The sequence below is a fragment of the Xiphophorus hellerii genome, chromosome 2, assembly GCF_003331165.1.
Source record: "Xiphophorus hellerii strain 12219 chromosome 2, Xiphophorus_hellerii-4.1, whole genome shotgun sequence".
Taxonomy (NCBI): domain Eukaryota; kingdom Metazoa; phylum Chordata; class Actinopteri; order Cyprinodontiformes; family Poeciliidae; genus Xiphophorus; species Xiphophorus hellerii.
In genome coordinates, this window is record NC_045673.1 from 6,928,910 (window position 1) to 6,954,376 (window position 25,467).

General features: G+C 37.8%; 1 protein-coding gene across 1 annotated transcript; it reads left to right on the forward strand.

Annotated features, from left to right (window-relative positions):
- The first annotated feature begins 355 nt into the window (after nt 1-355).
- On the forward strand, nt 356-25,130 carry LOC116735620 (disintegrin and metalloproteinase domain-containing protein 10-like). Its single transcript, XM_032587628.1, is given in 18 exon segments — nt 356-571; nt 7,290-7,381; nt 7,383-7,441; nt 10,178-10,262; nt 10,264-10,297; nt 10,418-10,576; nt 11,115-11,215; nt 13,772-13,921; nt 15,788-15,880; nt 15,966-16,149; nt 17,223-17,386; nt 17,470-17,649; nt 18,914-19,065; nt 20,550-20,733; nt 20,847-20,955; nt 22,190-22,410; nt 22,487-22,613; nt 23,269-25,130. Coding segments are annotated over 18 exon segments (2,343 nt in total). The 5' UTR covers nt 356-504; the 3' UTR covers nt 23,451-25,130.
- Nucleotides 25,131-25,467: the final 337 nt, after the last annotated feature.

The following is a 25,467-nucleotide window of genomic DNA, read 5'->3' on the forward strand; positions in this document are numbered from 1 at the left end:
CAAAATTTCCACTTAACTTTAGATTGTGGTCCATCTGATTTTGTAATTTTTAAATTTTAATGTTTGGATCAGTTACTTAATCGCCTTTTTAGCAAATACTTTTTTACTCTTGAGTCATTTTGGGGGCTTTTACTTTTACATGAGTAAAAATATGTTGTGCTGCTCTTACTGGAGTACAATCTTTAGGTACTTTACCCAGCTCTGCGCATGTAATATAATGCGACAGTAGAAATGGTAACTTTGATGTAAATTCCCTGTAATGGTGGATTTATCCCGTTTAACATCAGCGCTTACAGTAAAAGCTGCGTCTTGGGTGTGCTGAAATGCATTCAGGCTCGGATCATGAACGCTTTTGGGGGAAGGGATCCCAGCTGCCCGGCGTGTGACGGCACGACGCTGGAGCTGGAGAGAGGAGGCGATGAGAGGAAGCTGCAATAAACACACAGGGCGTCTGCGCCTATCTAAATAGGACAATAAAGTGAAATAGGTATCAATGCTCTAACAATGGATTTGTCACCTCCGCTTCCACTCAAAGTTTTCCTCTTCTTTTACTTGCTAAACTACACCCAAGGTGAGTGGGGCATTTTGGGGGAGAAATCTTCGCAGGGGTGGGAGGAATCCGGGAAGCAGTAGCTGTAGCAGCGGCGGCGGCGGCGGCGGCTGAGAGGGAGCAGAAATCCCGATAGCCCGCTAGCTAACAGAAGGATCAGCGGGGCCTGCTTGTTGTGAACAGGACTGCACCCTTTTCTCACTTCAAGCTAACAAAAGATGCGTTGCGTCAAAGCCGACGGGGATTTACGCAGTTTGTTGCTGTAAATCGACAACGCAGAGTTGTTTCTGTTGTGTTGTCACTGTTTTATTTTTGCGTATCGTCGGTTTCGGCCCCGGTTCTGTTCTTATCGTGCGAATAGAGCCGACAGCCATTGTTATGAGAAGATGGAGAAGCCGACTGGGTTAACGGACCGTTAGCTCGATGCTAACCTTCCAGTTAGCCGCTAAAGTTAGCTGTTTTTGTCAAAACCGAGGCTTCCAAGCTTATTTTCTCTTGCACTGTTTGGTTAATGTTATTTCATGCAGACATTGCTATAATTTAACATAAATACACGAATCAGTGCGGTATTACCAGTGTGATTGCTCATCTAGGAGCGATTTTGTAAACATTAACAACGTACAGGGTTGTGAAATAGCATCTGCCTCCTTTTTGTCATACTTGCTTATTTAAAAGCAGCAAAGATATAACCAGGGTAGACATAAAATGCTGTAAGATGGAGATTCTATTTATTAAGTCCAACATTTATTGTGAATAACCACATTTTTGGAAAGCTGAGTTGTACTTATGTAGCCACAACCAGGGCTAATTACTGTCTACCCTGGATAAGAACCTGTCAGACATCATGAAGTAGGCTTGTAATTAAAGATCTGTAAAGGGGCAACAGAGCCATTTCTAAGACTTTGTGTCTCCAGCTTTGGAAATGGCCATGGATCACAAAAGAGTGATTGATGGGTGCCCAAGGTAGGAAATAAATTCACATATGAAAAACATTCATGTTTTAACCACATAAAATGTGGAGTCAACAATGGCTCAGGAGGTAGAGATTCCCCCTGACTTGCTGGTTTGAATCCCATTTTCATCCGTCTGTTTTTCTGTACTTTGGCAAGACACTTCACCCACCTTTTCTCGTTGGTGGTTGTCAGAGGATGCGGTGGTGCTGATTGTTTGGCACAACCAATGTGTGAATGACTGAAAAAGTTAAAATTGTACAAATGCTGGACTTTTACCAGAAATACTTCTTACTTCTCACTCTTTCTTACAGACGACACTGCCACGAAGTGCTGTCCTTTTACTGTTACGACCGTTCCCATTTAAACAAGAACATATTTACATTTCAATGAGATATAAAAGATAAAAGTTCTCATTTTAACGAGATTGTGCTCATGTTTTTATTTCCTAGCTCTGACAGTTAAGCGCTTCCATAAAGTGAGAGCCAGAAATGAAGAAAACATGGTGCAGTGGTGACCTTAACCTGAATTTGTTCTGGACCGCTTCACCTCTCCTGCAGGAGATCGCCAATACAATCCACAAATGTATCGCCCCAGAAGTTTTCAATGTTGCAAAACACTGTTTGGACTGTAGTAACAGTTGCCTGATATATTCTAAGTGTACTTTACTCCCACTTTGCTTGCCACTGCAACAATTATTCTGTTGGTTGAGAACAAGGGGATGCAGGAAAGTGTGTATTTTTTATTTTTTACCACTGATCTCACAATATTTAGCAAAAACATTGCTATTGCATGATTTATTAGTCACAAAGAAAATGTTACAGCAATGTCTGCTAACCTCAGTCGAATTGTATCCATTATAGTGACCGAACATATCACAAAGTTCTTCTCCAGTTTGATAAAACAAATCTTAATTATTCCCAAGGCTTTCGGGAAATTATTCTTTGCACTGACAAAACTGAAGTGGAACTTTTTGAAAGGAATACGTCCCGTTATATCCAATGTAACAGCATTCCAGAAAACCATGCTTAATTATCTATACTGGATTCTGCTCTCTTCCAGTAAATCATAAAAGTAGATGTCTCGCCATCATTTAGGGATTTTAAAGCTCAAGTGCACATTATGCAAAAGGGACATTGATCCGAAACAGCCCGGCAAGTCTGTCTCCGAGTGGCTAAAAAAAATAAAGTTTCCTAGTCAAAATCAATATGATTGAAAGTAAAACAATCCTGAAAAAAAAATGGACTGAAATTTCTTTACAGGAATGTAAATCCCCAAAAATAACTCAAATCTGTGAAAGGGCAAATATTAATATAAATATGTGAAAAATATCTACACAAATATATTGTAAAATGATGACCTATTATTTGAAGTACATGGAGAAAAAGAGTTGGCTCAGAACGAAACAAAATATAAAACATGTGTTAATTTGTGCAGGACTTTTTTTTGTTTTAAGGTTAAAGGCAAGACTATTGGCTATGTGAGTAATTGGTTGTCAAACTTTTATTTGCTTGTCTTCAGGTGAAATTGTCAGTGTTGTTGTTACAAAGGATTTGTTCTTCACTAATTCAAAACTGCAAGGAGAAATGCACCGGCAAAAATGAGTTTCAAGCTCAATATTTCACAAAAGGGAATGTACTTTGAACACTGTTGCTTTACAAGGACAAATGCAACACTGGATTTTTTAATTAATTTTTTATACCAAGCTTTTTGCCAAATAATAAAGTCAAAAATGAGTTCAGAAAACTTTTTCCTCTCTGTGGGAGCTCAGAAAAGTTGCTGCTGTTAATCATTAACAAAGTATAGCATTATTTATTTGTTGTTTATAAATCTTAAATGAAACAACTAAATCATTTTACAGCTATTTGGGACCCAACCATCATTTTAAATGTCACAACTTTCACTTGCTCTTTTATCAAAATCTTGTGATTTCTCTAAATAGACGGTCTTTGTTTTATTTTTTTACTTTTCTGGCATTTTTGAGACTTGGCGAATGAGGTAATTCCAGGCATTCCTCACTTCTCACAGTCACCTCAATGAAAAATTTAATGTTATCACCTAAATATTTGATACAGCTTATGAACAGCGAAGAAGCTGAAATCTGGAGCATTTATTTGTCTCTGTTACACAGTCTTTTATTTACAGTAAATTATAGTTCTTTAGTCAGGCTTAATTACCTGCCAGACAGCTCTAATTACATATTGTCTGTTTAATGAAAGTAGTGTCAGGAATGGAGTGGGAAAGCTGCCTGGTTTATATAATCCATTGGTTTGCTTGTTTTATATCAACAACAAATAAAGAAATCTTCCAGCTTTTTTTATTTTTTTTATTTGAACACATTTTTGTTGCTGTGGATTGACTTCTGTCTGCTTTTAAATGTGAAATGGGCGGATATGCATGAGAAACACTTTCCTTCATATCCTCCTCCCACTCCTTTGATGGTGAAATAATTCTGCAGCTTCTGCAGATGAGTGTAGCTCTAAAGCTGCCACTTACTTGATTTTAATAGATTTAGTTCAGCTTTAAAATATAGACCATATGGAGCTTCTGTAGATTTCCATCATTTTAATCCTGTGCTTCAAGTATCTGTCATTGGATCATCCCCAACACATTTAGAACTGTACTACTTGTACAACATTTAGCTAAAATGCTGTGACAATTCATCCACAGGGGCACATATTATGCAAAATTCATATTTTGTACTTCATTTGGGTCTTAACTGCTTCTAAAAGCAGCCCAAGCGATTTAAAAAATCCAACATTTTGTCAATAAATTAGTGTTTTTTGGTGTCTGGAAAACGAGTCATTTCAAAAACCTCTTAATTATTGAGTCACACTTCACTTTTACCTAGCAACCCCAGGGAAACCCAGTCTGTCTCTTAAACCCCTTTTGCACTGCACCGCTGGACCCGGGTCGACCCGGGCCGGCCCTGCTTTGAAGCCAGGCCGATTGTTTTTGCATTAGCACTTCCAGCCTGGTACCATCCGGCTCCCTGGAACCCCGAGAGCTATGGTTCCAATTGGGCCGGCCAGGCCCGGCCGGTTTGGAGTTAGCTGTCGTTGGTTCATTGGCTGCGGGGCGGGACAAAGATCAGATCTCTGGGTCAGAGGAGCTCTAGACTTTCTCGATGACTGTCATTTCAATATGCTGCATCAATAAATTCCCGTCATAATCTGTTCTTACCCTACACTGGGATTACAATCGCCTCTTCAGCCAAAGGTTTTAATGGTAAATGTAAATAAAATTTCTCCAATTGAACCGATCAGAAGTCGGCAAGGCTGTGAACTAGGGGATTTCCGCATCTGGCGTTGCTCCAGCCGGGAAATCCTGCCAGCCGCAGCGTTAGTTCAGCTGGCCGCGAGTCCAGCTCAGAGACGACATTCAGAAGAGATTTTTTTTTTTTTTCTCGTTAAATGTAAACCTGAGGTAAATGTTTCCCTCAGCTTCCTCGCTCGTGAGCGCATACAGAAAAAATGGGACGGGAGACCCAAGAAGAAAACTGTTCTGCGGTCGCTGTGGAGATCACCTGGGTAGCTTTAGCAATAATTCGATTTACATGATGTATCCTGCTCAATGCAAAATGACCAGGGCCGTAGCACCAATAGGATCGGGTCGAACCATTTTTGTTGTTTGTGCAGACGGCTCTACTTCTGCTTCTCAAAGATGTACAGTTGTATAATTGTGTACCTATTTTCCAGAGCCATTTTCATGTGCGAGTGTAAAAGTTGAGTTTTGGAGGCTTGGTCACACTTACTTGGTTTTAAAGTAATAAGAGGCCCTAAAACAACTTATTATAAAGGAGCTCAAAAATGGCAGAACTGAGCAGACCAAAATCTCATGCAAAAAATTTTTAATGAACATGTTTTTTTATAGCCCATAGACCTATCTTAGCATGTTCAAGGTAGCGTAACAGACCACCTTTAAGTATACCCTGTAATAAAACAGTTGTGACCAGTCAATGCTTGTCAAGTAATGGTGATATTTGTATGTTGCCTGGATTACAGTTTATTTCTGCAGATGCCAGCCGACTGGTATCTTGAGCATTTAAAGGTCAGTGCTTGGCAGTTTTCATGGTCCTCTGTTTTTGATCACAAGGGGATGAGAATTGTCTACAGAGATGCCCTACACTTGTGGAAAGTCAAAGTAGGATCAATTTTACTGCAGGAGATTAGGTTTTCCCAGCAGTAAGTGATGCTGTTTGCACTGATTGCTGTGTGTGTATTCGCTATTGGCTGTTGTAGTGCAAGATAACTCACTGCACCCAGTCCAGAATGTTATTAAACCTTAAACACGAACAGTCAGAACTTCTATGTACACTGTTTTCAAAATGCAAACCGAAGCAAAAAAAAAAACCCAAACAAAATCACAATATTTTTCCCATTAATGAAGGTGTGTTTCTCACTGGAGTTTGGCTTTCCAGTGTTGTATCTAAAGTGTCCGTCCTGAGAAAATGAACTTCCAGCTGACACACAATAAGACAAGACTCCTTTTATACTTGACCTGAACTTTCAGTTTTGTTTTTTGCTCTTTTTTCTTCTGGTGTTGGATGCTCTAAACCAGAGGACTCAAACTCATTTTCGTTTTGGGCTGAATCAAGATCATGAATGCTCTTAAAGGGCCGCTTGTGCCAGAATGGATTGATAAAACTTGCTCACAAACTTTTAGAATATCAATAAATTCATAAAATTAGATAATATTATTGAACATATTCTCAGTCCGTCCAGAATTCTGTGATACTTTTTGAGATTTTTTATATATTTTTTGCAATAACAATCAAAGTGTTTGTGGTACTAATTTGTAAATATTTTAGATATTTGCGCTCATTTATGATGGTAAATGTGACTTTTTAAATGTGACATCAATTTAGGCTGAGGCAGCTGTTTAGCACAAGTAAGAAAGTTTTTGACAATTTTTGAGAAAAATCTGCAAAATAGCACAAAAAAGTGCGAGGATTTGTTGATTTTGCATGAATTTCCACGATAATTCTCAAGAAACTGAAGGGACTGATTGATAAAAGATTGGAGACTGCATTGATTTGGTTAATAACTTAATATTTAAGCACACTTTGTGTTTAGTCTAGAATCTAGCGGGCCACATAAACGACTATGGCGGGCCGGATTTGGCCCATGATCCTTGAGTTTGACACGTGCTTTAAAGGACTCACTGCTTTGGCAACTGAACCGTTACAAATCAGTTCAGTTGGTAGTTAAGCATGAAGTCGATGACAATCTATTTGTGGTTAAAGGTTTAGTGGATGGGATTTGCTTTAAGATTAAATCTTATTCCATTGATTAGGTTTTTGATTCTCCATTTGAGATCAGGCAACTTTTAAATAAAATGGCAAATCTTGAGCAGGGATGCACAAAATATTGTCATTAAAATCAGTATTCAGTCGATGTTAGTCATTTTTTAGCGTATCTTTCTATTGGGTAGTTGCCTTTAGCTTTTAATCTGTCAAGTCTGACTGTAAATATTATACCTCTTTAAAATTATTTTTAAAGATGATCTTATGGGTGTTTTTGTCTATTTTATTACTCAGTGCCACATACAGCCAATGAGTAATAAGCAGTTAGGTATGTCTACAACTTAAATGAAAATGTATTTCTTAACCTATAAAATTAGAAATACATTTTTCTGTGAGGAAAACATGATGTACCCGACTTCCTCTGTCATTCTGCAGTTATTGACAAACACTTTGGTCTAAATTATGAAACAATTCTTGACACTGGTGGAGATGATTGCGGCTATCCATCCTGACGTGTGTTCGTCTGTTTCGTTTCTCCCCGCAGGACACTATAGGAACCCTCTGAACAAGTATATCCATCATTATGAAGGCCTGTCCTACGACACAGAGCTCATTCACAGCAAGCACCAGCGGGCCTAAGAGGGCAATCTCTCATGAAGACAAGTTTCTTCATTTAGATTTTCATGCCCACGGAAGGTTGGTTGATCTTTACTTGTGTCCTCATGTGTTATTTGTTTGCAAACTAATCCCTTGTGTAGGTATTGTTGTTGGTTAAGGGTTTAGTAGAAGGGATTTGCTTTAAGATTAAACCTTTTTTACATTTGTTCCCGCTTACTGGGGACATTTTAGATCTGCACTGCAAAACAACTAAATCTTACCAAGTATTTTTGGTCTAGTTTCTAGAACAAATATCTTAGTGCACTTGAAATGAGACAAAACTAACTTACAGATAACTTTTCAGCAAGATAAAGTAGCTTGTTTTAAGTAATTTATTCCTTGATATTGATTTTTAAAAAAAGCGCTAGCAAAGCAAAAACATACAATCTTAGCAAGTATTTTACTCTCATTTCTAGTGCAAATATCTTAGTAAACGTGAATTAAGATAAAAGTAATTTAAACTAAGTTATCAGCAAGATATAGAAGCTTGTTTTAAGTAAATAATTCCTTAATATTGGTGAAGAATTACCTGTTCCATTGGCAGATTATTTCTTTATAACATGGGAAAAATGTTTTGTAAGTAAATTTATCTGCCAATGGAACTAGTGCTTTTTAACTAAAATTAAAGAACAAGGTTCTATTTCTTTCTGAAGAGATACTTGTATGTTAATTTTGGTTTATTTAAAGTGTAATAAAATATTTGCACTAGAAACTAGACTAAAAATACTTGGTAAGATTTGGTGTTTTTACAGTGAGATTATTTCACGTACAAGACATTTTTTCCATGACAGTGGATTTAGTACTTTTTCACCAATATTAAGAAATTATTAACTTAAAACAAGCTTCTAATGCTTACTGAAAACTTATGTTAGTTCATTGTTGTTTTTCTTTTTGGAGATGATTCATCAGTTGGTTAAATGCCAGATAAGAAGAAGCATTTAAGGTTTTAATCGTCTAAGTTGTGCACATCTGCTGCCCTTTTCCCCATATGTGATAGTATCTTTATATTATTGGGGCTTCAGGTTAAGCGTAAGCTTTTTTTATTGCACATCCAGGAGGTGATTGCGGAGGCAGATGCATTAAGATCTAAAATAAATACTAATTTCACAGATGGGAAGATGCATATAGTTTGTCCCTATTTTGAGGAGGAGGTGGCGGTGCTGGATAGCATCTAAACTCCATCACAAAGTCACCACCATCTGCCTTGAAACTTGGCAAGGACTGTTTATCATCCTGGCTATAACAGGACTCGCTGTTCATAAACCCTGATGCTGCTTAAATAAGGAAGAGAATAACTGAAATATAAAACTGTGCAACAACAAACACGCAGATAGATTTTATTTTTTTCGTTTAAAAAGACTACAAGATGCATTTTGTTTTCTTCAGTTCTGATTTCATTCAACCCAACAATCTGATTCTGTTTTCGAGATTCGAGTGTTTTCTGAGTAGTGCTTGCAGGATGTGATGCAAAACGTTTGTTGTGGAAATTAGGGGTTTGTTTACAGCAAAGCAGTGGGTTGGGCTCCCTGACTGTTTGAGTGGTGCGTGTGCGTGCGTGTGTGTGCTTTATTTTGTTGTTGATTGCACTCAGACTCACTTGTGCAATCCCAGCCTCAATGTCAACTAGTCAGAAGAAAACACAGGCCAATTGAGTGGAGTATGAAACAGAAACCGCAGTTCATGTGTTGAAAATCAACCATTTTTCAAATAAGATCTGACATCGAAACATTACAGCAGCTTCAATGCATGTTGAGATTGTTTCTGTTAAGATTGTGTTACTTTCAGTTCAACATTTATTCCCCAATTTAATCTTTTGATTCTAGTTTCATCGTATTACCCTAAAAATGTTAAACAATCTATAACGTGATCAGTTTTTTATTTAAACTTGGTGTGAGAAGTACTCTCATTATTGTTAAAATATGACATTGACCAATACTTTTTATTGCATTTCTAAAGGGACGGGGAGAGTATTATGTATTTTCCATTTCATAGGCACAATCAAGTATCTATGTCAACGTAAGTTATTATGAAAATGCGGTAAATTTAAAAACAACTTCAAAATTTTTTTACTTTACGTCATGACCTTATCTTATCCCTGAAACTGGCAAAGGGGAAGCATTTTTACACACTTTCACACTTCCCTTTGGGTTTTGAGTGCCTTCTAAAAACAGCACCAATCATTTTTTTTGGTGTTTGGAAAATGAGCCATTTCAAAAACCTCCCTATTGAGTCACAATCGAAAGGCATTGCGCTGTTACCTAGCAACCCCAGCCGAGTCCAGTATGTCATGTAGCAACTCAAGCTGAGCTCCAGCACGTTTGGTCTGCTGGTTTTACTGCTGTGTTTGCTGTACTGGCTGCTGGAAAAAAACCACATGTTTTGTTTTTGACTTACAGTTCAGAAACCACTTGCTGGATTCTTGCTGGTTGTGCAGGAGGCTCCACTTCTGCTTTTCAAAGATGTACGGTTGTATAATTGCGCATCTGTTTGCAGCCATTTTCACATGCAAGTATTAACACTGATTGAGGAGCAGTGACCAGCAGCAGCTTATTTGGGTTTAAAGTGACAGGAGGCCCTAAAACAGCTCAAAATAGGCAGAACTGAACAGACTAAAATCTCATTGTCTATGAATGATTTTGTGCAAAAACTGTAATGAACATGTTTTGTATAAACCATATAGACCTGTCCTGACATGTTCAAAGAGGCATTATAGAGCTAATCCAAATGATGAATCAGTGCAGATTGTTTTGTGACGATCTCCTCGTGTCATTTCAGGCATTTCAATATACGGATGAAAAGAGATACAACCTTATTTCCTCCAGATCTGAAAATAGAAGTTTCAGGAGAAGAGATTCCATACTGATACCTCTCATATCTACACTGGAGAAATCTACGGTAATCCGTTTAAGACGTTAATATTCCAGTGCATTGTGATATTTTTTTAACATGCTGTGATAACTTAGCATGCAGTCCCGTGTGAGTCTGACTATAAAGTGCCATGATTTGATTTCCCAGGTGAGAAAGGCACCCTGACTCACGGCTCCGTTGTGGACGGTAAGTTTGAGGGCTTCATCCAGAGCTACCACGGCACTTACTACGTGGAACCAGTCGAGAGATACCTGGAGGGCAAAGACGTGCCGTTTCATTCAGTCATCTACCACGAAGATGACATACGTAAGTCCCTAGACTCTTCACCTGCTCACATTCAATCAACAGCATCACTTCCTCGAATCTAATGTGTAATTTGTTTCATGGAAATGCTGTAACAGGGAAAGTGCAAGGTTAGGGCAGCTGAGCAGATGAAGGCTGACTGGTGTGATTGCCCCCCGTGGGAGCAGAGATACCCGGGGTGCTCATTAGCTGAATAACACAATCCTTCTCTCTGGCTTATTTATACTCTCCACACAATGTTGGTACTAATAGTGAGCACCAAGCACACTTCACTACAGCAGCAGCCTTTAATTTCAAATCATCTGCGAACACATAGCAAGTTGCTGTGGGGCAAATTAAACAGGATTGCGAGAGGAATTGCTAATGAGTGCGACGGGAAAGTAGCGACTCGCACGCTGAAGCGAGGCGTATCAAGTGGTGTATAAGTACATCCATTAGCTGATCATGAATAGCACCGGGAATAGAGTGACTCAGGGGGTTAAGTAGCTAACATTGTCTTTATAATCCAAACAGTGTTTGTGTCTCTGCCTCTGTCACTCAGACTATCCGCACAAGTACGGCCCAGAGGGAGGCTGCGCTGACAGCTCCGTATTCGAGAGGATGAAGAAGTATCAGTTCTCTGCTACAGTGGAGCCAAACAAGGTGAAAATAAAATAATAATTTTAAAAAAATCAGGAAAACACGTGACATGCAGTCATTTTATGGCTTGAATAAGTACTTAAATGCCTTTCTGGTTTTGGTTCATTGCAAAAATATTGATTCTTAATACTTGGCAGCTTTTGCTTTGGCAGATAGTTGGGAAATTTGTTTGTTTTTTTTCCATTTCAACTAATTGGAATCATTAGAAAAACTGGTGTCTGGCCAAAGCTGCAATACTGGCAGTGAAACATCTTTACAGTTATGTGAAGCAGCTTCCCATGAATTAGAATTTATTTCATAAGGGAAGGTGCATATTAATCAACACGAGTAAATTAAAAAACAACCATGTAAATATGGCAGATTTAGCCACGAGGGCTAATTTTCATCTGCAGCCCCTGGCCAGGTTGATGGTATAAAAAAAATAAAGAAAAATAATTGACACACACATGGATGACCACATAAAGTAAAAATAAAAAATAAAAAAAAGCAAGTTACATGCAGAAATGAATATTTAAGTCCATCTTTCAACATGAATGCAGTTTTTATTAATTAGAAGCCACTGTTTAAATGATTTTCTAAAACAACTCAATAATATTTTTAATTATTAATGACCAAAGGAGCTGAATAATATTTCACAATCCATACTACTAGCTGCTCTTGTGGTTGTATTTGATTGTAACTGTAACTGAATGAAGTTGTTTGTTGCTCCATAGGAAAATCATCATTAACCAAATTAAACTGTGCATACAGAGTGCTCATAAAATAGTTAACACACAGAAGTGTAAATTAGCATATCATAAAAATAATATTCAAATTCTTGAATTCAGAAAGTGATGTATAAATTCATAAAATATATTTTAAATATCTTTTCCCATTAGACCTATTAAAGAAAGACATTTTAATACAGCAATGTTGTCATGGTTTGCATATTTACTGTTGTACACCTGACAGACACCAGCTGCGTTTCCATTGACCATAAAATTGTGCAAATTGGAATAGCAAAAATAAATTGGCTTAATTGAAACACTCTAATATAGGAAATACTCCAATGTTTTCCAATTAAAAAAATAATAATTTCTTGCTTTAGAATGAGGTAGGTTTTCAACCGTATCTAAATTTGTGTATTTCACAAACACTTCTTCCGCATCAAACCATTTCCAACAGTTTGTCTGCAGCAGCAGCAACGTGTTTATTTGTAGCCACCGGCTTCTCCTTGGATCTCCTACAGGGCTGTCGCAGCATCGCACAGTTCATCAAAAGTTGAGTTTGTCATGTTAAAGTGTTGAATCTATCTCTATTCTGTTAAATTTGCTAAATACAATTTCCCAAAAATGCTGCATATAAACAAAGCCACTCCCAAGTATGAGGAGCTTGTTGCTCCATCGCCTGGATAAGACGCTGAATAGATGAGCGCTAGTGACATGGCTGTAATATGAATGTATCTCATGAATTTACATGTATCACCTCCATACATTTTTGCATGAACAGACTTATTCATGTGTGATTTTAATTGTATTTCTTATCTAATGGAGACACAGCAATTGTGTTTTTTTTGACATTCACAGAACATCCAAAAGGTTTTGCACACAGGTTTTCTGTTTACAAGTTCTGACTACAGATGCACCTGATCCTGATATTAATATCTGTATCGGAGCCAATATTGGAAAAAAAAAAATTCTAGATCATTGGTGACCATGAGTCCGATCCATAAGGGCGGATCTATTCAGCCTTATTCTATGCTTTGTGCTCTGAGTGACGTCATACTTTATTATTTATTTGACATTATATTTAGAATTCCTAATGGTGAAGGTTTGTTAGTAGTTTGACCAAGATAGTCAACCTATTGTTTTTGTCTGGTGTCTTTATTATTTATTTTAGATCGTCTTTTATTGTCCTAATTGCTCTGACTGAACAAATTGAAGTTGTCTTACATGTTTAACCAGTAGCTTGTGAAGCTGTGGGTATATTTAAGTGAGCTGTACTGGTGCAGAGTTACCATTTAAATTTCTAATTCAATACATTTATGTCTGTGTTTAAAAAAAGAAAAGTTTTAAGTGAATTCAGCCGTTTTTCCTTATCAGATCGGTATCTGCCGATTGTAGTCCTCAGATATTGGTATCAGCAAAAAATAGAATGTATTGGTGCATTCCTAGTTTTGACCGAGAAAGGACTTAGGTAGAGAAACTAAAAGTAAATTAGAGCTATCGTTTGTGTTAGACTTAATCAGCAAAATTAAGAGAAACTAAAACTTGTACAAATATTTTTCTTTTTGTGTAATGAACCTAAATATTATGAGTTTCACATTGTGAATTAAATTGCTGAATTATTATCTTCTAATTTATTGAAATGCATCTGTATTTTCTGGAATTATTTTTGCTTTGATTGTGGTTTTATTTCATCTTATTCATCTCTTAGCTAAAATCTGATTTATGAACATGCTGTGGCTTAAGAGGGAAACTCTAAAAATACTTCCCATTACTTATTTACTCACTGTTAGGATGAAAAAGCTATAAATATGTTTTATTTAGCTCTCTAAGACTCATGTGCCCCTCACATCAGGAGCTCCACACCGAAGCGAAGTCTGAAGGCCCCGTGTTGCTGAGGAAGAAGAGGATGGCCCAGGTGGAGAAAAACACCTGCCAGCTCTTTATTCAGACTGACCATCTTTTCTACAAATACTATAAGACCAGAGAAGCTGTCATAGCTCAGGTAAGCCACACGACAGCAATACAAAGTACCTGATCCTGCATAGAAACATTGGAAACTCTGGCAGCATGTAAACAGAGTCAAAATACTTGAAGTTGTGGCTGTAAAATCTAAAAATCTATTAAAATACAAACAATTTATAGCATTACTTTAATGAGTTTTGGGAGAATTTGTCTTTTTAAGTGTTTTCTCTCTTATGCTGGCACCAATAATCAACCTAGGTTTCTACCTTAAATAAATGATTTATATCTATGGCATTAAAATAAGCTTCATACAGAAAAAAGTAAAGTATCAATTCCAGATCCTTCCAAATTAAAATTTCTGACCTGTTCAATTTGATTTCAATCTAGTCAAATCAGTTAAATCTTGTTTAGTTGATATGTTTAAAAGGAATTAGTAAAAAAAAAAAAGCCATTCTTGCTATGAAGGGAAACTAGATGTAGAATTTGCCTCCTGGTCATTTTTACACATTTATTATAAAACACAAATTATGTTTAAGTGAAATCTGAAATCACTGTAAAATAACAAAAAAATAGCATAAGCTGTACTTATTTGAGCTAATTCACTTTAGCTCACATAAAGGGAATTATTTGAGCTAAATAGTTTATGTTTAAGTTTAAACATAAACTTATATTTATGTTTAAACTTGTGTTTTAATGCATAAGTTTAAACAAAAACATAAACTTATACATGCTTGAATAACTTCTCAGTTAAAAGCTGAACTTATCATCGATTTGGACGAACTCCACCAGGTGGCGTTTCACTAACCTTCTGTTTTGTCGAGGGAAATATTGCATCCCTGGTGTCATTTTTAACTCGGTTATTAGGTTCAATAAGGCTTTACTAAACAAGAGAACATATGGCATGATGTCTTGCCGTACTTTCATTCGCTCTGAAGTATCTCCAGAAGCCTGAAACTTTTCATACAGCGTTTGTACGGGTGCTTGAAATCCTGGAAAATGCTTAAATTTCAATCAGATTTTCAAGGTTTGGAAAGTGCTTTATTTTTGTAATAAGTCCTTGAAAGTTATTCATGTTGAAACTGCATAGCTTTGTAATAAAGTGCAATATAATCTTTAATTAAAAGTCTAAATTTGGGAAACATTATTATCCATCTCTTAGATGGACAGTTTCATACATCCAGTAAACACACAAACCATTTTTTAAAAAAAATCTCACTCTTTGAAGTTAAATCAGACTAAATCTTCTTGATTTAGGTTAGATAGAATCACCAAAATTATTTCCATTTGTTAAATGTCAGAAAACTTAGAGAGTTTTCATTGTAAATCTCTTTGTATATTTTATATTTTGAGCAGGAAGACCATTTACGTTAACCAGTTGAGATTTAAAAGAAGTCAGTGTTTCAGCTGTTTTACAGTTTTCTGGAAGTTTGTTCCAAATTCGTGGTGCATAGTGTAACATGCTTAGTGTAATGAATATTTCTTATTCCTAATGACTTATTAATAATGTTACTGAAATAAAAGTTGGCTTAAATTTTAAACATTAACAGCGTTATTAAAATTGGAGGATTTTTTTGTTAGTTTTTTCTAAGACTTTAGTTCTTAGACCAGTCGGATGTATAAAGTGTGTGAGAGAGACATTTCAAAACATAAAATTTTATTATATCGGCTTTAAAATATAAAATACTCTTACAAGATGGTATTAATAATGTTAATAAATTATATGTAATATATAACTGAAATGGTCTTTTTAATATTTCATTTGTATTGTTTTTATCTGGAAAGTGTGGTGCTGGAAAAGCCTGAAAACCTGCTTTTAAAATGCTAGAAAAGTGCTAGAATTTTACTCTGGGAAAAGTAAATTTAAAGAAAATCCTGATTTGTTTTGTTGTTTTGTTTTCACCTGTAGATTTCCAGTCATGTCAAAGCCATTGATGCGATCTACCAGGGCACAGACTTCATGGGCATTCGTAACATCAGCTTCATGGTGAAACGGATTAGAGTGAGTTACACCAACAGACTCTGTATTACTCGGATGTTTTAGTTTTCGTCTCCCCCTCTGAACCCGTTCGCCTCCTCCTGTCTAGATAAACACGACCAATGACGAGAGAGACAGATCCAACCCGTTCCGCTTCGCCAACATCGGCGTGGAGAAGTTTCTGGAGCTGAACTCGGAGCAGAACCACGACGATTACTGTCTGGCTTACGTTTTCACAGACAGGGATTTTGATGATGGCGTGTTGGGCCTGGCCTGGGTGGGAGCCCCCTCAGGTGCTGAAATATTCCTTAGCAGCTTTTGGATTCATTATTATTCTGTACTGGAAAAAAAATTTCTGAATTGTTTTTTTTTTTTTTTTTTAAATAAAAAGACAATTTCACTTCAGAGTGCATAAAATTTTGACATTGTAAATTAGAACTGCAGCTTCAGAAATTTACATACCAATATATGAAAATGCCTTAAAGCTGCAGTATGTAGCTTTTATAAAAATATATATATATTTAACATATTTGGTGAAACTGTCAACATGTTATGACAGTACAATATTAGACAGATAATTTGGGAAAAATATTAATCTCCTCCACCTCCTTTCTGAGCTACTATTGCAATTTGAAGAAATGCAACACTCCTGACCAAAACCAACCAATCAGAGCCAGGCGGTGGGTCTTAACGCATCCTGGCTATGATTATCTGATTATCATCGTCATGTATTCGCCGTTAAATGTGCTAATAGCTGAGAAACAACTTAGCGCTCCAGGAAAACTGTTTACCTGCTGTCAGATAAACGTTTATGCTAGTTAGCTTTCAGGCTAATTGAATGCTATCTAGCATTCAGTCTATGCTAACTAGCCTGAGCTTTCATTACAGGCTCTGCCAGCTGCAGGATAGCAGAGAGCAAGAGGGGAAGAGAAAAGGATATGAGCAGTCCCACATAGAGATTGATTAACAGTGCTAAGACCCGCCTCCTGGCTCTGATTGGTTGTTTCTGGTTGGCACTGGGAGAAGGCAGAGGACCTTGATTTAAAAAAACACAAAATTTTTTTAAACGGACTCTGTCTCATACTGTCCTGTCATAACATAGTTTCAAAAAATATGTAAAAAAATATTTTTTATAACCTTGTTAGTCATGCTACTATGATACGTTGAGTCTAATTTAATGCAACTTTTCACTTCTAAAACTGTTATTTTCCTCTGAAATTCGAGTTTTCCATGTTTAATTAAATCATTTTTTAAAGGTTTGTGCTAATAAGACTGGATTTTACATTTGACTCACTTATAGAATCAACCATTCTTGGTCTCTTTGAGGTGAAAACAGCTTTCTGAACTTCTCCTCACTCTTTTCCAGGGAGCTCTGGGGGAATCTGTGAAAAAAGCAAGCTGTACTCCGACGGAAAAAGGAAGTCTCTCAACACTGGTATAATCACGGTACAGAATTATGCCTCCCACGTACCTCCAAAAGTCTCTCATATCACTTTTGCACATGAAGTAGGACACAACTTTGGCTCCCCGGTATGTTATTCACACATGGCACATTTAACATGTGGTATACGCTTGTCTAACCTCAGGTTTTTCTTTTCCACTTTCACTCCTAGCATGACTCCGGAGCCGAGTGCACCCCAGGAGAATCCAAAAGCCAAGATAAGAAGGAGAAGGGCAATTACATCATGTATGCGCGAGCCACATCGGGAGACAAGCTCAACAATAATAAGTTCTCCTACTGCAGCATTCGCAACATCAGCCAGGTTCTGGAGAAGAAGAGAGGAAACTGTTTTGTTGGTAGGTTTCACTGCTTCGCATTGGCCCGCATTTGAACTTCTCTTGTTGAGGAATCAGAAATTCAAACCCTGTAATTGTTCTTATTCAGCTGCTCCCTGCAGCGGAGAGCAGAGTCATTCAAAAGTCTTCATTAGAAAATAAAATATGGCAGCTGGAGGTGATCCTGCAGAGCGGCACTAGATCCGTAACCCAATCTTGGCTTTGGCATGGTATTATTTTTATCTGACAGCATTTGGCAGGCTGAACAACTACCTTTGTTGTTTTTCTTTTGTATGCAGATGGTATATTTGGCACAGCTTTAAAATGGCTACCTACAGAAATTAAACCATTATTTTTAACATAATTCATACAGCATTAATGCTATTAATTTTGGCCTTTCAATTATTACTTATAGTGTTCTTTCTTCAGGGTTGAATAACTGCAACAAGCGATCTCACTTAGTTTACTTTATTAAAAACTTTATTTTTAACCATTAACCAGATTTTGGCAAAGTTCTGGCCTGCACTTGATCACCCATCCTGTCATTATTGTTTTGTTTTCTGGAATGGGTCTCACTTCAGATTCTGTCCATAAATGTTTTTCATTAATAAGCCTGATATATCTTTTCCAAATCCCCCCCAAAGTCAAAAAAAATCAGGAAAGAGAATTTTTTCCAAATCAGTTTCTTTCAATTATAAAAACTTATGAAACTTTAACAAAAACTGCAGGTGTGTGTCTTTGTCTTTGGTGAATTTTGGTTAAAACATGTTTGTTTTTTTTATTCAGTGGGTAGAGAACCCAGACATTTTGCTTACGCAGAAGTAACAACACTTCATAATAAAATTACTCAAGTAAAAGTAAAAAGTACAGCATAATAAAAACAAACTACATACTTAAAAGTTATTTTTTCCCCCCAAAAAAGATACTCAAGCGAGTAAATGGAACTAGTTGCTTCCCAACTCTGGTTATTTATTGTACAATCTTTCCACGCTGAAAAAATAACCATTTAAATAAATTATAAAAAGAACAAAATGAATGCATTTGAATTAATACATGAATGAAGTAGCAACAAAACCTATCAGCACGACTACATTCATTATTTATCAACAATACTGATGAATTTCTTGACATTATATTCCTAAAGGATTTGTTGAACATTTTATTGTGGTATTGTGTTGTTTTTTTATTATTCTAAGCTTTCCTTTTGGCAGTATTTGATTTTCCTGTGACTCTTTAGCTTCCAGTTTTGTGGAGTCTAGCGTTGCGTTTTCTTTGCCTCAGAATCCTGGCCAGCCGATCTGTGGAAACGGCCTGGTGGAGCCTGGAGAGGAGTGCGACTGCGGTTACAGCGACCAGTGCAGAGACCTGTGCTGCTACGACGCCAACCAGCCCGACAACAAGAAGTGCAAATTAAAGCCCAACAAAGTCTGCAGGTAGGAGCCAGTAAGAAATCAAATAATGAGTTAATCTGAAGTTGTTTTTTCTTATCTATTGGGTAATATCTATGGAGTCAAGTCAGAGGTTATTTATATAGCACATTTACAACAGCCTCAGCTGACCAAACAAAACACATCACCACAGGTAGGTAAATGATAAAATAGAAAATAATGTTAAGTTTAGTAAAAATAATAAGACACTTATAAAATTGGCAAAGATACCAAAAGCTAATAATATGAATAAAAAACTAAAACAATACTTAATTTTAGCTGCAGCAATTTTTTGAGTGATTAATTATTCACTTTTGATGATATTATTTTGTGTCATCTGTATTAAATAGACTAAATAAGCAGAAAATTGTGGTTTTCTCACATTATTAAATTTAAACATTTATAAAATGGAACCAAACAGGAACCTCTTTGGTTGCTGAATAGAAAAATAAAAGACCAAAACGATAAAATATTACTCATTGGCATTTTTACTTTTTATTGTGATTTTACTCTTGAAGGAAGGTTTAACTCATGACAAACCTCAAAATCAACCTTACTCGTTGGCAGTTTGTCTTTTTATTGTTATTTTACTTATTTCCTGCATTAGTCGCCTCGGCTTTTCTATCATATTATCAACAGCTCGGCTGAATGAGCGCCATTAAGGTGGTAAATGACAAAACAGCTATTAAATAAACACAACAATATCTTTGCTTGTGCAGCTTCGCTACAGATGCAGTTTGCTAGCTCTGGCTAGTACACTCTTTGACTATCCAATCAGAGCGTGTGAAAACGCTGACAGTTTCCGTACGCCTGCTAAAGGGCCTTGGTGTCGCCAACTCAAAGTCTGATTGGTTGAAGCAACAGTTTGATCGACATTTATTTTATGCTACAGGGCCCGCAGAACTGATTGTGAAGGCCTCCAGGCAGATTTCTTTGACCCTGGCAACAAATAGTGGCTGAAATGTGATTGGTTAAATGCTTAAATATGAAAATACACGTCTGGAAGCAGCGCAACCAGGGGGCTAGCAATGAAAGGAAGCGGACAGACCATTTGGATTTATTTAATACGTATTCATGGACAAAATATAATTAACATTCAGTCTGTGATTCAGATATTTTTAGGCCAGCAGAGAAGGCCTTGCAGGCCCTGACGGCCCACCACTGACTTATAGTAAATATTGTATGACTGAGTCCAATTTGACTTAATCTTTCCCACCATTTTGTTTCTGTATCAACTGTTTCTGCTGAAGTTTGACCAATGGTGCCCTCTGCTGGATGGCAGGAAAACTACAACACTTAAAAACTATCTAAGCAGGATGTTATTAGTTAATTGATTTCGATCTAATAAACCATTAATCGACAATTATTATAGTTTTAGGTATTTTCTTAGATATTTTTTATGGGTTTTTGACATTTCGTTCTGCATGAGGAGGATCAATCGGCTCACGCTCGTCTTGCTTTTGACTCTGCTCTTGCTTATGTCCCATCAGCCCGAGTCAGGGTCCTTGTTGCACTCATGAGTGCAGCTACAAGGGTCGCAACGAGAAGTGCAGGGAGGAGTCCGAGTGCGCTCACCAGGGCATGTGCAGCGGGGGAAGCGCCCAGTGCCCGACCTCGGAGCCCAAAGCCAACTTCACCGCCTGCCACGGCGAAACTCAAGTCTGCCTCAACGGGGTGAGCGCCCGAACTTTTCGCACCTGGCGCTGGCAGAGCTGGTTGCTGTAGCAACGCTATTCTCGCACTAGTCGGTGTCTGATGTCGCCTGTCCTCGTGCTCCTCCCCCGCAGGGCTGCTCCGGCTCCATCTGCGAAAAGTACGGGCTCGAGGCGTGCACCTGCGCCAGCCAAGATGGCAAGGATGAGACCGAGCTCTGCCACGTGTGCTGCATGGAGAAGAGTGAGTGGCTTTATCTATTTTTTATATAATAATAACTTTATATAACCATACAAAACCCATTTAAGATCCAGATTTCATTTTCTAGAGGACCCTGGGGAGAAATCAACAACACAAAAGTAAAACTAATTTAAACACTGCAAAAACACAAAAAAGTATTTTGGTGTCATTTCTAGTGCAAATGTCTTAGTTCACTTGAAATAAGACAAAACGAGCTTACCAGTAACTTTTTAGCAAGATATAGGAGCTTATTTTAAGTCAATAATTTCTTAATATTAATATTAATGTTCCATTGGCAGATTAATTCACTTATCACAAAATATCTTGTTGAAAGTGAATTAAGCTACCAATGGAACCAGTACTTTTTCATTAATTGTAAAGAAGTATTGACTTAAAACAAGCTCCTATATCTTGCTGAAAAGTTACTTATGAGTTAATTTTCTCTTATTTCAAGTGAGCTAAGATATTTGCACTAGAAAACAGATCAAGGAAACAGACCATAAGATTTTGTGTTTTTGGGGTTACTGCAAACCCAGCAGTAACCCCAAGCGAGTTTAACCCTTTAAGTCCTAAGCTTAAAATCTTCGACTGGATATTTTTGCTTATTTTATTTGTACAAAGTTCTTTAAATGTCCTGTGAGTAAATAGTTTTCCCCGTTTACTCGTAACAACTGGAACTTTCAATATCTAGCAGTTATTTACAATTTATTGTCTATTGAAAGAGTTTTCATAAGAGTAAACTGAAGTAAAACCTGCTCCCTGCAACGGCAGGCGTGAAATTACCGTAATAACCTGATATTGGCTGGAAAGCGCAACGACTCCCCTTTCAGAAACCGATAGAATTTTTCAGGCAGTATCGCAGAGATGCGGTACCGCAAAGTCGGCTTCTAAAAACACGTCTTCGGCGACACCTTTGAGCCGATGAGGGTTAAAACAAATGACAGAATAGTTTAAAAGCACTGACACTGTTTAATAGAATCACATTGCATGTTTTTAAGAACAAGCTCCGATGAAATAAGATCCAACATCTTTAGTTCGTACTGGAGCGCATTCCATCACTCTGAATGCTTGCTTCCATTTTTCTGTTCAAACACATGCAAGAGAAAAATGTTGTTGCAGTGTAAAGATCGTTGCAGGGGAGAATTTAAGTGGGCTGGAGCCAAGCCAAGCCGAGTAGAGTTTTATGTTTTTGTCTTAGTCGACACAATGCAAATGAGAATCTGATCTGTTTCCGCAGTGAACCCCAACACCTGCAGCAGCACGGGGTCAGAGCGCCTGGCTCGGTTCTTCAATAAGAAAGTCACCACCCTGCCAGCGGGATCGCCCTGCAACGATTTCAAAGGTTACTGCGACGTGTTCATGAAGTGCCGGCTGGTGGACGCAGACGGGCCTCTGGCCAGGCTAAAGAAGGCCATCTTCAACCCTGAACTCTATGAGAACATTGCAGAGTGGATTGTGGTACGTACCGAATCTGCTGGAAGTTTTCTAGTTTTCAGTTTAAGATTAAAAGGTTCTGTGATGATTCCTCCTCCAGGCTCACTGGTGGGCCGTGCTGCTGATGGGCATCGCTCTCATCATGCTCATGGCGGGTTTCATTAAGATCTGCAGCGTTCACACACCCAGCAGTAACCCCAAGCTGCCTCCTCCCAAACCACTGCCAGGTCAGTTCCTACCACTTTCTACTACACAGCTCTGGAAAAAATGTAGAGCCCACTGCACTGACTAACATTGAAAACCTCCTGGTTATGCCACCAAATGTTGATTTCTGAACTCTTCCTGAGTTAAAACATTAGTATTGTTGTTTCTAAAGGAACATGAACTCGTTTTCTTTGCATTATTTGACGTCTGAAAGCACTGCATCTTTTTTGTTAGTTTGACCACAAATAAATACTAAATTTTTGCTTGGAATTTCAGAAACATATTGTCAGTAGTTCACAGAATAAAAGAACAATGTTCATTTTACTCAAACATATAGCTACAAAGAGTATAATATGAGAAGATCGTTTTAAGTGGTCTCTTATTTTTTCAGTGTAAGGGGTTAGAATTGGGTTTATGCGCTCTATCTTCCTGGTTTTAGTCAGAACTCCAGCAGCAGTGTTCTGGATTAGATTGATTCTTTTTTACTGTTGCAGTAATCAACGTGACTAAAGTTAAACACCTGGATGAGTTTCTCTAGGTTTTATTGGGACATTAGTCCTCTAATCCTGGAAACGTTCTTCAGGTGATAGAAGGCCGACTTTCTCTTCTTGCCTTGAAAACGCTGGAATGTTTTTGTGGCGAAAAGCGAGCCAATTCGCCGTTTTGTTTTGTCTCCAGGCACTTTGAAGAGGCGACGAGCGCAGCAGCACGCCAGCTCTCAGGTGCAGCACCAGTCGCAGCACCCCCACGCCCACGGCGGCCAGCGACAAGCCCGGGGTCAGCCACAGCGGCAGGCGCAGCCCCAGAGGCACCACCGTCAGCCCAGAGAGAACTATCAGATGGGTCAGATGAGACGCTGAGACCCCGCTGCCCCTCCTTGCAACCCCCAATGCCTTGGCTCCTCCTCGTGCCTACAGTGGGAAACAAAAGCGTCACTCCATCCAAAGAAAAGCCTGACACGGTTGTTTGTCATCGTCATATCCTCCGATCTGCAGACAACACGCTCTACGCGGAAGAAGAGTAAAAACTTTGTCCAACTACTCAGCCGGCTCTTTGCGGAGTGGACTTGACCATCAGCCATCTCCAGTGCATCGTTTTCCATCTTTCTTTTCTTTTTTCTTTTCATTCCAAGGAGTGCCAAGGAGAGTTAAGGAATCATGTGTAGCAATAGTGCATCCTGTGATGTGTTTTTCTTTCTGTTGCGACCTTCGAGTGACTGCCGGTGAATCGTTCTGTGCTTCTTCTTCTTCTTTTTGTTTCTTTTTTCCCCTCATCATCCTGACCAGGAATGAGAGAAACTCAGTGGGAATTTGTGGCACTTTTTCTTTTTTTTTCTTCTGATTTTTCATGTCGAACAGCAAAAGAGACAGGCTCTGGTCTCCTCATGCAGGATTACCTTCTGCATGTGACTGTAAATATTTAGTGTATCATAAGTGAAAACAAACTATTTCTTCTACTGTAAATGTGTAATTCTTCACTACTTTTCTTTTCTTTTTCTTTTCAGTTAGTGCTCTCAGGATTCTTAACACATAAATGAAGGAACTTTGAGGATTTGACGCTCTTGAGTTGGATCGCATTCACTTTTATTTGATTACAAGATTATGAACACAAGGGCATCATATCCCTGGTTTTACGTTTCGTTTTATTTTTTTGGTCTTGCTAACGTTTTGCTCATGTTGTGTAAGGAGATGTAGCGTCATGGGAACAAATATGAAGGATCACAACACTATTTGCTTCTGATCAAGAAGAGTGACACTGAAAACAAAGGCTAGGAGTCTAGGAATGAGTCATGTTAGTTTACATGAGTGTGGAAATAAATTTTTAAAAATGACTAAAAAAGATTTAAGGTTAAGTCATTCTATTATTCTTCAGGTAGTGAATCTAAGAACTTTTCCTTGTGGGCATGCAGACACATTTATTACATGTGGCTTTGAATTGACAAAGGTCTGTAATATCTGTAATTCACTCAACACTATTTTATTTTGACGGCTGTGTAACGCAGGAAAGAGAAGTGTAATGCAGCAGTGTTGTTCACTACTAATCTGATGGAAAAGCTACTTCCTGATCCCCTAAAGAGCTCACCAGTGCAGGATGTTTACCGTAGAAATCCACTAAGATGGCAGCAGGAAGGAAGTGTGATTGGTTTGACCTCAGGTGTTTGCAAAACAAACCCTTTTTGTGAATTTTATTTATTAGATGACAAGAACTGTACCTGGTAATGCAATCATGACTTCTTTTTTTCTTTTACTTGTAAGAGCATACATTTTTAAATTGACTGAAATTTCTTATTTTCTCCATGTAGATGTTTTTTCTCCTCTTGCACAAAACTCAGCCTTACATGTCAGATTAAATGCCTCTTGCACACATTTCTTTTCCTAATAGTTTCACTAAAATAATGGTAAAAACCTGCAATCTTAGCAATGTTTTTCTTTCTCCTCAACAGTTTGCAGAGACTCTCGCTGGCAGCACCTCCTTCTGTTGGGTGAACATGTTGCGTTCAGAGTCTCGCCGCCATTTTATTGGCTACAACTGTTATCAGACAGACAGCAAAAATGAATCCGCAAGCAGAAAACCCAGCAGAGAGTTCAGGTTTCATCCCAATAGAAGAGGAACAGAAGATATTTGCATAAGCAACATTAAATCTGATTGCTAAAATGCACTGCAAAACCGACATTTAACTACATTTTTTGGCTCAATTGTAATGCAAATATCTTAGTGCACCTTAAACGAGACAAAACTAACTTAAAATAATTTTTTATCAAGATATAGGAGCTTGTTTTGAGTTAATAATTTCTTAATATTGATAAAAATGTACTAGTTCCACAGATTCTTCTCATACACTGCAAAAACACAAAATCTTAGCAAGTTGTTTTGGGC